At 43.0% G+C, this 14,052-nt stretch overlaps 1 protein-coding gene across 1 annotated transcript in view; it reads left to right on the forward strand.

The window, feature by feature from the left end:
- The window catches only part of TMA16 (translation machinery associated 16 homolog), a 125,465-nt gene extending 117,211 nt beyond the window's left edge, over nucleotides 1-8,254 (forward strand). Inside the window, exon 7 of the mRNA XM_086962387.1 lies at nucleotides 7,645-8,254. Within this exon, the coding sequence (XP_086818513.1) occupies nucleotides 7,645-7,807 (163 nt within the window). The 3' untranslated portion in view covers nucleotides 7,808-8,254. The remainder of the gene's footprint in view (nucleotides 1-7,644) is intronic.
- Nucleotides 8,255-14,052: the final 5,798 nt, after the last annotated feature.

Below are 14,052 nucleotides of genomic sequence, written 5' to 3' on the forward strand. Positions count from 1 at the left end.
TATGCAGAGCATGTGATCTTCAGCTCACATGCCTCAAACGGAAAATGCTACTTACCCAGTATGCATCTGTTCTTGGCATGTAGAGCTGTAGAATCTAATGCGCCCACCCACCTCCCCAGGTACCTGTAACTGCTATAGTTTTCTGTTTCACTAAACATACTTACGCATGGACATTTATATTCTTTACTACTACTACATTCTCTCAGCCTCTGTGGAAAACAATCTGAAGATGGAGTTGATGGCCATGCCCATTATCACCTAAGGGAGGAGTCCCCTACCTCGTGACTAGGGAAAACTTCTTTCAGAAAAACAAAGTGCAAACATCCGGACCCAGCACTAGATGGCGATCTTATGCAAAGCATGAGATTCTACAGCTCTACATGCCAAGAACAGATGCATACTGAGTAAGTAACATTTTCCATACCTAGTGTTCATTGTAAAACCAGTGCTTATAATAAAATCAGGAAATGGTGCAGTAAGTTTGGTATACATCGCTTGTGTCTAATACTGTTCAAGGACAATAAGTAACGAGTACTATCTGTCTTGATGGATCAAGCAAAATTTTCTGTACACATGGTGATCGGGTCAATGTGACCTGGGTGATGGCTCTCTGACCCAGCTTTATCTAAGGATTTTCCCTAAGACATGTATGTTTGACTTTGTAGCCCTGAGGATGCCTAGTGTGAGCGGTTTTTCAGAATCAAAAGCATGGACATCAACAGACCTAACACTAGTTCTAAATACAGGCCCCGATATTAGTCGCTGAAGGACAAATTCAGGTCTATTTTTATCATCATATATTTATATATCAACACAATTGAATTTAAATGAAATAATCCCTTGCCCCAATGCTGCAGTGATGAGTTCCAGGTTCAGGCTACTGGTGATCCAGTAATGGGCTCCGTAGATGCTGATTCCCTGATTAAATCCAATAAGTGAAGTTCTGCCCCTGTTGTGTGTGAGAGCCGGTATAAAGTTATGACTTCAAACCACTGCTTACAGTGCTCCCTCACCTAACCCACTTTGAAAAACTGGGACATGTGGTTTATGTGAATAAAACATTTTGGAATGCCTGAACAGTCCTTTAAAAAACAGGACTATCCAGGTAAATACGAAAGTCTGGTAACCCTAAATGTTACACTTGGCAACACAGAGGTTACATTGCTTCTACCCAGTGTACTCACTTGCGTCATGATGTCCAATTGATTTGCAGGTCCTGGCAGACTTCTCCGGACAGTTCTTGGCTTTGTGTCATATGGCATTGCACATACTGCATGTGAAGAGTTATCCTTGGTATCGGATATAGCCCTCCCTCACAGGCTCCTAGGTGGAAGTTTGCTGTTAGGTGTCTCAAGCTAGCTGTTCCTTCTTGGTTTTGCTCCAACGTCCGGATCACTTGCCAAATTGTTTTAAATATCTCTCTTGTCCAATACTTTGGTCGGTCCTTTCACAATAGTGCTGTATCTTTGAAGCAGGCATGCAATGCCATTCCTTGTCCAGGATGTGGGGGTTGGGTCATCTCTACCATGACCCTCTTCAATTGATGTTGGCTCCCATCTGACTATAATGTCAAAGACGTTGCATGGTGTCTTTGAATTAGGTTAATGTCAAAACTGCAGCGGTGTTGATTGACCTATTGGGGTCACGTTCTTCAGCTCATACGCAACTCATGCTGCCACACTTAAATGAAACCCTTGCACCACCTGCTCTGTCAGCAGTCAGCCAACATGGAGCAACGGACTCAAAGCCGCCCCCCATATGTGGTGTGGACATGGGCTGCTGAGGGGAATCAGAAACAGGAGCAGTGTAGTAGTAAAACAAAGTTTATTTCGACAATAGTCTATAAACCATACACAAGGCCATGGATCCACTTAGCAATAGAAAATTTTACATCATAGTTCATTTTAACATTCTGTACACATTTAAAACCATTAAAACATTAAATTAATATTTTCCATATTTTTAATCTTAATGTCTTAAAATTTCTCAACTTCCTTGGATGCCTCCGTTACGGCTTCTCTTGTTGTTTTTAAAAATTTCCCCAACGCAATTGTAATATCTAAAAACGACATTTCTGTAAGGAGAACAACAGCCTCCGATCGTGTGTTCACCTTATACTTTAAAAATATTGGATGTAAAAACATTTTTCGCACTGTTAAAATCAATATACAGTCCAGTAGTATATGTAAAATATCCTTCTTTACACCTAAGCCACATTTACAAATACCATATGGTTGGATCAGGGCTACTTTTAGTTTACTGTCGATCTTCCATGGGTTTAGTCCTACCCGAACCTTCATGATTTCGTACCTTAAACATTTACTGGGTAGCACATCCAAATATGGAAACAGGACCTCCTTTTCCCATTCATTTCTTACCCAGTTCACTGATTTTTTAAACTTCAGGTACTCTAGGTCTTGTGATCTAGACCGTTCGTGCCCTCTGTCACTAAGCATTTTCTTTGTTAAAACTAAATCCAATGAAGGTTGTTCGAGGGTCAACTTTAATTGTGCAGCTACTAGCTGAAGGGTTTTCCACACTTCCCGTGCCCAATGTAAGCTGCTTGCTTGTATTTCCTTTCTACACCAAATTGACACCTTCTGTTCACCACCGGGCATCTGGCAGTTCCAAAATCTTAACAAAGATATTTTTGCCTTTACCTCCCATGCTGTCAAGCCTACCTCCAATCTAATAGCTTGCAACATGGAACCGCTAGGTAGGGACAACAACATTTTAATTATCTTTCCTTCCTCCTGGTCCCACCCCCTTTTACCACTCAGATAGAGCACTTCAGCGCCGTAGAGAACTTGTGGGGGTATCATAGCTTCGAAAGCCTTTAGTAACGGTCTGTGAGACATGTCACCATAGTCCTTATTAAATTTTTTCAGTCCACAGACCGATGAGGACGCCTTTGGGGTTTGTGCTGTCACGTGAGTATTCCATTTTAATGCACTATCAAACCAAAGGCCTAGATATTTATATTCACTTACTACCTCTAGTTTGTCTAAACCTAAAAACCATTTAAAAATTTTTACCCTCTTCCCAAAACATAGGATCTTTGTTTTCTCCATATTCACCGTTAGAAACTTTTTATCACAATATGTTTTTAAAGCGTTTATTTTCCTTTGGAGGCCCATTTCAGTTTGGTCCACGATCACTAGGTCATCAGCATATAAAAGGCATGCAACTTTATTACTATTCATGCGTGGGCTCGCACTCTGATCAACTTCTAAAACCACAGGAAGGTCTGCTAGGAAGATTGAAAAGAGCAAGGGTGCCAAGACGCACCCTTGTCTCAAGCCATTCTTTACCGGGATTTTCTGCGTTAATGAGCCCTTTGAGTCTCTAATGACCTGGGCCCAATTGTCACTATGTAATTCTTTTAGAATATTTAGTATACCCTCCGGTAATGCATAGTTTTCTAGCACTTCCCAAAGGCTGCTTCTGTCTACTGAATCAAAGGCCGCTCGGAAATCCACGAAACAGCAGCATAATTTGCCGTTCTGTTCAATCGATTTCCTAGCTAAAGCCCACAGGGCAAAACAATGATCAATCGTGGAGTTGCCTTCTTTAAAACCACCCTGTTCCACAGGCACGATTGATCGAAGTTCCGCCCACGCTTTTAACTTACCAAGTATCATCTTAGCAAAAATCTTTCCTCCTATATCTAATAGGTTAATTAGCCTGTAGTTCTTAGGGGCGTGTACATCCCCTTTCTTGTGCAGTGGCCTTATTATTGCACCCTTCCAGTTTGCAGGTACTACCCCTTGCTCTAGTATTAACATAAACATTTTTTAGAAGAATTCCGCCCACCAGAGCTGGTTTGAATTTAATATCAGGGCCGGCTTCTCATCCGGGCCCGCCGCTCGTGTTAAATTTAAAGACCTAATTATCCTAAGGACGTTTGTTACTGAGCAATCATGTTTGAGATCCTCTACTCGATCACTCTTAACTTTGGTACCAAATTATCAGACGACCTCCCTTGGGCATACAATTTCTGAATATACTCAGCCCATGCATCTTCCTCCACTACACAGGTCATTGGGGCAATCAAAGGTTCCCTAACTGACTGTATTAGCTTCCAGAATTGCCATAGGTTCTTAGTTTCAATAGTTTCCAATAATTTGCCCCAACAAACTTCTTCATGGATCCTTTTTTCATTGCGGATTAACATGTTATATTCTCTCTTTATTTTTACTAGATTTTCCGCCTTTGTTTGTGTAAATTTTTTTCGTAGGCTACGCTCTTCCCTCCTAATTTCTATTTTTTTCATTAAACAATCCTGGTTGAACCATGTACCTTTCCTACTTTGGGTATTTCCTTTCTTGTTCTGGTCATTTGCTGGGGGCCTTAGTTCTATACGTGGTGTGGACATGGGCTGCTGAGGGGAATCAGAAACAGGAGAAGTGGCAGTTTACTTTAAGCTAAAGCCAGCTTAGAGGCAATATGTAAAGTATTTTTTCAGCACAAAAACTATAATAAAAGGGAAATTCAACCCAAAACAAATCCCAAACCAATTTAGAAAAATTGTACTAAATACAATGACACCAATACAGATGAAATCCAATCAGTTGAACCAGACTTAAAATCTTTAAAGCTTTAAGTGAAAAATAGCTTCTAAAAGATCATAGCACCAGCTGTGGTATCTAGTCACCCGAGACCGGGACAAAGTCAAAAGTTAAGGTCTACCACGAGGGAGCGTGGTCTGGATACACTAGGTGAATTGGGCCTGGTCTCAGCTTATCTTCGGACTTGGAAGAAATGTCGAAGAAAGGTTCCTCAGAAAGAATATTCAGTGAACAAGGCAGCCTGCGGTGTCTGAGCATGTGGTTCTCGACATCGGAAATTCACTGAATGGAGTCGTGTGTAAGATTTCTGCCTTCAAACTTTTTCATTTTTGGACAGCTGCAAGCTGTTGCCGACTAGGGCTCCTTGAGGCTGGATACCTTCACTGAGAGGTCCCAATGAACTGGATTTGCTGCGGCGGAGAAGAACGTAGTGGGATGCACCTTTGGTAAATCGGTGAGCAGGTAGGTCCTGGTCTTCAGTCGGTTCTCAAGCCACTTTTTGGTGAACATGCGCATCTTTTTAGAGTTAGGCAGGAGCAGCACCTTCAAGCCTCCAACCAAGGGTCCAGAACTAGATGGCACCGCTTGCGGGGTTAAGACTCACACCAACAGAGGCCAGGTGTAGGGTTCAATGTCACTTGAGCTTGTTGTGTACCTGTAGCTCACACATGAGGCCAGCCAACTAGTCTGTGGAGTCACTGTGGTAAGTAGGCCGTAGTTCAAGCAGCAAGGCAGGCATTAAGCAGAAGGGAAGTCCTCTGAAGGAGCAAGGTAAGTCTCAAGCAGCAGGGCAGTCCTCTGGTAGCAGTAAGGCAGTTCTGGAGTCTTCCGCAGGTAAAGGAAAGTCCTGAAGATGTGTTCTGAGGGCCCGTTGTTTATACCTGGTGCCAGCCTTTAAAGTGGGGGATTCTGTAAGGCTTCCCCTACATTTAGTTTTGGAAAGTTCAACCCTTCCTCTGCCAAGGCTCCAAGAAATATAGAGTTTTTGTGTGTGCTATAATAAGCCCTTTCGAAGTGCAAGTGAAACCGAATACAGCTCTGCCCACACCCTTCCTGTTATGATGAACCACCCTGCCCACTCCTAAGCCCCATTGTCTCACAATCGGGGAGGAATACATAAAGCCTAACAGCAGGGTCTTCTGACCCAGGAAACTGGCAGCAGGCACCTGGGCAAGAAAATGCCACCTTTCTAAAAGTGGAATTTTCAGAGTTGTGGTTTAAAATCTGCCTTTACTATTAAAGAGGATTTAAAATTACAATTAATTTGACACAACACATGCGATTTCTACCTGTTCCCAATCAAATCTTAGGACTTATTAACTGTAATGAGGTATTCCAATGTTATCCTATTAGAGAGGAAGGCCTTTGTTAATGCACTGTGCCTTACCCTGTGGGCTGTGTAGGGTCTACCTTAGGGGTGAGTTATATGTATTAAAAAGAAAGGTTTAGGTTTGGCAACAGTTTTATTTTCCCAAGTCAAATTGGCAGTTTAAAACTGCATTTCAGGCTGCAATGTCAGGCCTGAGACAAGTTTGAAAGTGTTACTTTAGTGGGTGGCATGAGTGCTACAAGACCAATAGTGGTATTTAATTCACAGACCCTGTATACATATGGTACCATTGAACGTGAAATTTCACAGAGTCCTAAAGCCAACAAAAACAAATCTCAGAAAACAGGTGTGGTGAAGACAAAAGGTGTGGGGTAAGACCACACCAAGGATGTTGGGTCTAACAATCTGCATGCAGAAGATGAATAATTGCCATCAAGGAGCTATAAAGTAAATGTTACCAATATGTAATGGCACTCAACGAATTATATCCTGAAGTATGAAAGGTGGAGCTGGCCCAGTGTTAATTCGACCATTTGACCCACAAGTCATACTCTGTGCTTAATTTGACATGGTGGTTTCCAATGTTCGGCACTTTATTGGCAAGGCCACCACTTATTACAGTCTGCCACATGGCGGTGCTGTCTAACTTGAAGATGAGCACAATAACACTTGTTTAATAATGCAATATACATTAATAATGATTAATACCTGCCGCCCAATCAATTTGTTTATCTTTGGGGGCCTAGAATAGTGTGTATTGTCACACCTGTAGGAGTGTGATGGCTAGTAGTTTTTTTGGTACCGTCATTGGCACTTATAGAGGCAATGGATGGTGCAAGCTGCAGTGATCTCCTGAAAAGGGCCCTGGCACTTACTTTATTACAAATTAAGCGCTGGCGCCGCATACCGGATGCCCAAGGTGAGAAACTGTTATTCCGTGGAGCCATCGTGCCAATGAAAACTACCAAGAAATAATTTACGCTATTATTGTTGCAAGTGTCCATGCTGCCCATAAGCAACTGCTTTTAAGTGAAAGCCATTACAAAGCACGCAAACACCACGAAGTGTTTATAAAACGAAGTGTAATTTAAAGGAAGTCCTTGTGATTTGTACGATCTCTCCACGTTCAGCACGGTTACCAAGGTGACTCAAAGAAGTGAAATATGGGCAGAAGCATTACTTCATCCCTCTTAGTGGTAACGTTCCTGAAGGTCGAAGAGAACACGCATTGTTAACTGTGACACGGTTATATTATTCCGTGTAAACCTGCACAGTGGTTATGCAGTGATTTCACCCACAAGCTTGCAGTCTTTGTTGACCTTCTGCAAAACAGCTCCTCTATTATAAGATAATAAATTACATGTTCTCGGCTGTAGAGGAGGTGTGTTCTTCCCTTTACTGACTTCTTTGAAACAGACTGAATGTTCCTTTGCTGCAGCTGGTTATTAACTGTCAAAATGGCGGCACCATGGAGAAAAAGACGCATTGGGCTCTCTTAATGCACTTGCTTTTCTAATCCAGGAAGCAGATGTCTCAGAATAGGATACGTAAATAAATAACTGAGGACTGAACACAATACGCTTCAAGGTGTGATAACTATTGCTTGTTAATGTCACTTAATGTAAATGTCTCCTCGGTACTTTATTTCCTGTTATTATAATGTCAAAGACTAGGTACTGCTTCGTTTGTTGGTTCTATTTTTTACATACTGTTTTCCGAAGTGCACTGACATGTTTCTCTTTGAAGGGAATGGAATTCCGATTTAAGGAAGCTGCCGAACATTAAAATGAGGAAGCTTCGTGCAGTGGACGTCGTTTCTTCTACGGCTGAGAAAGATGTGGGAGAAACAGAAGCAATTGAGCTTGAAACAATAGAGCAGGAAGATGAAAGTGTAGAAGACAGTGACTGAGAAGTGCTGAAATCCGCTTTTTTAATTAGTCATTAGAAGAAAGAATCCCCACCATTGCTATCTCCGAATAAAATTGAAAGAAAGCTGCTAATTTTCCCTGACCTAGTTCCTTTGATTTTTTTTCTTCCATGAAGTATTATCATCGGAACTCTTGAAAACCTTGCAGGTTGGGTAAATAATTCAGGTGTGGGGGAGCTCTGCTCATTTTTCTACATGAAAGACTGTTCTCTTTCCCAGTTCTGTGTATGCTTCAAAGAATGTGAACCATCAGATGGGTAACCGAAGCATGAAATTATTTCCAAAGAGTGGACTCTGCTAGCTGTGATGTGGTAAGATCTCTTACTGCACTGTCTCAATTGAAATCTGTGCCTGCCATTTCCAGCACGTGACTGCTTAATTTATTCACAGAGATAAAAATACACGTTGCAGAAAATAAAATGATCAACCAAAATGTTTGCTGTATTCTGTTCCTTTTCACTGCAGTACTCATGCCTTGTAGTCTTTTCTCAGCTCTCTTGCCTTGGCAACGTTCCACGGTGTTTTATTTGGGAAAGAAAAAGTACGAACAACAGACTTATTTCAGCGGGGGCACGTTATTTGGGTATTAGACTGGCCCTAGACAAACAAGAGGTTGCTAGATCTAAACATGGGCAGGGTCTTGGAAGGGTTACGCGCGTCGGTTCGGTTCTGGAGAGATCTTACACTGACATTAATGGGTCGTGTTGCCTTGGTAAAACTGGTTGTCCTCCCCAGTTGCCTGTATATAATGCAGAACTCACTCTGACCTCCCACACTATTATTTTCGTAAACTCAATTGGCTAATAGAAGATTATATAGAGGGAGTGGAACTCCCAACCTTGAGTTTTATTATATGGCAGCGGTACTGCAACATGTGGTTCACTGGTTTGATGAGTGGGATAGCTCGGAGAAAAGGCTCATAGGTGAGTTGGACGGCCGGGCCAGCCTGCCTGAGCTATTCATGTTGGGAACACGTATCCCGGACAAGTACCCATATCTGGTCAGTCAAGCGGGTCGAATATGGGAAAGACTGGTCACATTGGTACTCCGTAAAGCTCCATATGCAAAAGATTTGTCAATATGGATCCTTTAGCATTTCAGGGACATTGAGAACACAATGCCCATGGCAAAATGGAAAGCTGGTGCCTGTGAAGTCCTGGGAGATCTCTACTAAGGCAGCCAATATATAACAATAGAGGATGTCTATGTCTCGTTTGCGCTGAATGCTTGGCAATATCTATGATACCAAAAAATGTTAGCCAGCGCACCAGAAATAAAACCGAGTTTTCCTGACTAGCCTATCCCCTCCCAGACACTGTGTAGACTACTGGACATGATAGGGGGTCGAAAGCTCATTACACACTTGTACAGGGCCACAAGTGAGGTCGCTCCCAGGATCTCCCCAAAAGCACACACCATATAGGAGGAAAGCATGAAGGAAGACATAACTCAACGAGACAGGCAAAAAATGCATGAGGGAACGTGCACGATTAGCTCGAATGCTAGATTTAAACTGATTCAATACAGTTTCGTACATCAGTTATACCTTATCCCTAAGGTCCTGCACACTATTTACCCCACCAGATCAGATGCGTGCACTCTCTGCTGGGAACCGGAAGCAGATCTTTTACATGCTGTATGGGGATGTTGGGACATAAGACTGTATTGGGAGGGGGCACTTACTACCCTTAAGCGAGTAACAGGATGGGATCTCAAAGGTACTCCAAGTGAAATATTATTGGGTCTTATACCAAAAACTTACCAGAAGATTCCTCAACTTGGGGCTGGTTCTGGCAAAGCGCTGTATAGCAATTAGATGGCTGAACCTGCGTCCCCAGGGTCACAGGGAATGGCTGCGAGATTTGGTGGAATGGGCCACAGCCGAAGAAGCCAGAATAAATAGAGTCAGATGAGGCGACAAACTTGAAGATGATCTGAAAGCAAGGCGGCATATGATAGAAGACCTTTGTGCATTGGAAGACCTGGTATCAGTAGCGAATGTGATTAAATGAAGAATACTCTAAGGGCCAAGAAGCTGCTGTTGCTTGTTACACTACAAAGTTTTCACTATTGTATGATTATTGGATCCTGTTTTTGCCCGGATAGGAGGGGGCATGGAGGGGATAAATGGGAAATGTTTGGTTATACAAAAGAAAAGCAAGTATCACCAAGGTGTTGTATTAAAATATGTATAAGTATGACTTCTGGTACCGCAGTGCTAATAAAATATATATATATATATATATATATATATATATATATATATATATATATATATATATAAATAGACGTATTTCAGCATGTCATGGCTTACTACCAGCCACACAATTAATTACTTATGTAACAGTTACTGAAACCTGGAAAAAAAAGCACACAAGTCACTTTTAAAAAATATTTATCCAGTTGTATTTCATTTTGTTAAGAGACACACAGAAATACATGTATATCGATAAAGATGATTATCTTTAGTTTTCTTTTCTCTTAAAGCTGGTTTTTTGTTCAGCTTGTAGTTACTAATGAAAGCTTTTTCTATGTTTCAGAGGCATATAGTAAGCTTTTAGTGTTCAGAGTTTAGTATCATGGGGTCACCTTTTTAAAGATTCAGGAACATTTGGTGTACCTTTGCGGATTTTGCATCCTTTGAAGCCTAACAGTGAGTTCCTTTGGTAGCCCTGTGTAGATGAGATTGCAGTAGTCTTGGAGTGCCAAGAGCAGCAAGCTTCACTTATTGCTCAGTTTGAAGACAAGAGAGTCCGGAGAGTTGTATTTTGACCCCTGTAAACATTGCATTGAGTAAAGGTGCTAATGATGATTAGCGCTTCATCCCAGGTTCCTAACCATCTGTGAAGATTGGCATTCGGTCTGGTATCAGAATTTTAGTTTTGGGTTCATTCACACAATGTTCTTCTCCAGTAATGCAGCACATAATGCAGGAATGTGGTGATGTTAGTCTGGTTTACTGGGCTATTTTCCACGTGGAAACTGGTTTGGAAGTCCTCAGAAGAGATTTTGTAAAGCCACCTCTTAATGCTTGAAGACTTGCATCTGATCGCATATGTTAGTTGTAGAACAGCCAAGAGAGTAGTATTCATTGTGGTACACTGCATGCCAACTGCCACTATTAATTCAATTTTTTTACTCTTTGTTTATTGCAAGGAGGAGAATTTGTTTTATTATCCATAAGGCATAATCTGTGGCCCTCATGTAGCTGAGTGATGATGATGAAGGATGAGAAGGCTAGGTTGTATCTTGGACTGTAAAAATAATGGTGATGGAAATCCCTCTTGACCCTACTTCTCATGGGAACAGTCCAGCCCGACTTGCCAGGCCAGGTCTTCCTTGAACCGGAAAACACACAACCCTGGACCGGTTTCACCAAGTTAGGGCTCTTCAGCCAGGTATAGCTTGTTTCCAGGGGCACAGTGAGTTTGGACCCATGTCTAGGCATACCAGGGGCTCTTAGGGCATCAAACGTAAAATCAACAGGGTGATGGATGGAATGCTTGAATTCATCTCAGACACTGGCAATCGCTTGGGACGGCATTGTAATCCATTGTTTTTCGCCCACCATGCCACCTCAGTTTGGACCCAGCCCTATGCAAATCAGTGTTGATCCTGCTCCACATGGAAACAGTCCAGCCCAAACTGCCAGGCCAGGTCCTCCCTGAGCCATAACAGGGTTGAAACTGATTTGCATATGGATGTGTCCATACTGGAATGGCGTTGCGAGCAAAGAAATTATGGATTTAGGCCCAAATCTCTGTACTGAGGGTAAGCGTTTGAAATTGTACAGCATTCCGTACATCATGTGTTCGTTTTGCATTTATTGCCCTAAGTGTGACGTGTAGGAGGCTGGCTTTAGTATATGGTACATGTTAGACCTGGCATCATTGGTGTGAGTCTCCCTTCCATCTTGACTGATTGTCTCCTCTGTTTTGATATGTTTTTGCTGGATTTATGCACCGTGCCACTGCTAATCAGTGCCACAGTGCAAGTGCTCCCTATGTTAAATGTATGTACTAGTTGGTTATTCCATGATTGGGTTATTTGATTTATCTGTCAGCTCCTAGTACAGTGCACCATGTGTGCCCAGGGCTTGTAAATCGAATGCTGCTAGTGGGCTTGCAGCACTGGTTGTGCCACCCACAAAGCAGTCTGTAAAGTGTGTCTCAGGCCTGACATTGCAAGGTCTGTGTGCAGTCTAGCACTGTCATGTCGACTTGACCAAGTGCACCCACTTGCCAGTCCCTAAACCTTCCCTTTGCTTCATATTAGTCACCCCTATGGTAGGTCCAAGGGAAGGGTGCATTGTAAGTATAAGGTAGGACATGCTCTGACGTGTGTAGCATGTCGTAATTGTGAATTACAGCCATTTTCGTTTTTTACTATTGAAGGCTACCTTTTCTCCATAGGTTAGAATGGGCAGTTAGATTATTACATTCCTATAATCCTAACTGACTCAGGGAACATGGTATAAATTCGAATTTAGTATGCCTGAACTCAGAATAATAAAATACATCTTTTAGTAAAGTTGGTTTTAATATTCTGTGTTTGAAAATACCACTTTTAGAAAGTAGGTATTTTCTTGCCTAACTATCCAGGCCTGCCTCTGCTGGGTTGTGTATTCCTTGTCTTGGTTTGTGAGTGACAGGGCAGGGGGATTCCAGGAGACAGGCTGGGGCAGCCCAGTGGTGAATAGAGAGATCTTCATCTAGATGGGAGGGAGGAGTAGCACGTGGGACTGGATTAGGGCTGGGCCTTCCCTTTACAATGCTGGCTCCACCTCCTGTGGCATGTCTGCTGTCTCTGCCCTGCACTGTGAAAGGAGAAGAGGATTCATGTCAACAGAGTGCTCCAGTGCTGTATCGTCCCTCCCCTGTGCTAGCTCCACCACCTGTGGGGCGGCTGATGTCTCTGCCCTGCACAGTGGAAGGAAGGAGAGAGTCATGTAAACAAATTGCTCAGGAACTGGTTTGGACTAGGCAGAGGCCTCTCTGCTTTTAGAGAACAAAGGATTTTGGGGTATAAATATTGGGACCCTGATCCCAAGAAATTAGATCACTTCTGGACACGAAACCTTTCTGCCAAGGAGAAGAACCAAGGAAGCTGCAGGAGTTGTACTGCCCCTCTACCAGTGTGCTGTTTTCTGGGTTAGCCTTCAGTGGTTGCTTCATTACCAAGGGAAAGGAGAATGAACTTTTAAGGACTTTCATCATCTTCAGAATATTCTCCAAGGGCTTGAACTGTGCTTGCCTCCTGCTGAAGTCTCAGTGACAAATGACTTAACCTCCAGCTCCCCACTGAATTTCCTTGCTGGGAATTCTGACTCCAGCCACTTGTGTGTCGCTGGGAGCTGGAAGCGCGACGCATCGAGAAGAAGCGTGTCGCCGCCACATCTGAAATCGTCGCAATGCCGGAGAAGCAAGCCTTCGCCGCATCTCACTGAAAGCGTGAGTTTATCGATGCTGCCTGCTGTCGCATCACCGTAGAAGCGTGTCGCAGGGCCTGTCGTGGCTCCAAAGTACAGAGTTGTCGTAAGACTGCCAGGGCGGCATCGCATCGTTATCGCACCGCCGCATCAAGGGCGCCATCTTCTCGCATCGCAACCGAATCATCGCATCGCATCAAGGCCCCATCTTGTGCACCGCAACGGGCCCGCAGGCCGAGAATCTACGCATCACCTCCGCACCGGTAAGGACCACGACGCATCCCCTAGTCTCCGCAAGCATTGAGACACGACGCATCATCTCCCCCAGATCACGGAACCGACGCATCTCCCCTTTTGCGAGCCTTTTGTTTACTTTGTGTTACGCATCCAGGTACTTTGTTGAGAACTTTGTCGCATTTAACATCAACTTGAACTAAGCAACTTTAATCATCTTTTAAGTAATCTTAAGTGTAGTATTGTGGATTTTTGTCGTTTGTGGTCTTATCTTTAAGTCTATATAAAGAATCCCTATTTTTTTAAAACCTGTGTTGTCCATCTGTAGTGTTTTCACTGTATCACTGTATATTCACAAATCCTTAACACACTGCCTCTGAGATAAGCCTGTCTGATCGTGCCAAGCTACCAAGGGGGTGAGCAGGAGTTATTAAGGAGTATAATCCCCTTATCCTGACTTAGAAGGAAGGGTCCCTATTTGGACCCAGGTGAATACCATTGCCAACTAAAGACCCCCGATCTAACAGTACACACTTATTTAAGGGAAGCACCTTGCACTATTTAA

Source organism: Lissotriton vulgaris, chromosome 3_1 (genome assembly GCF_964263255.1).
Source record: "Lissotriton vulgaris chromosome 3_1, aLisVul1.2, whole genome shotgun sequence".
Lineage (NCBI taxonomy): Eukaryota > Metazoa > Chordata > Amphibia > Caudata > Salamandridae > Lissotriton > Lissotriton vulgaris.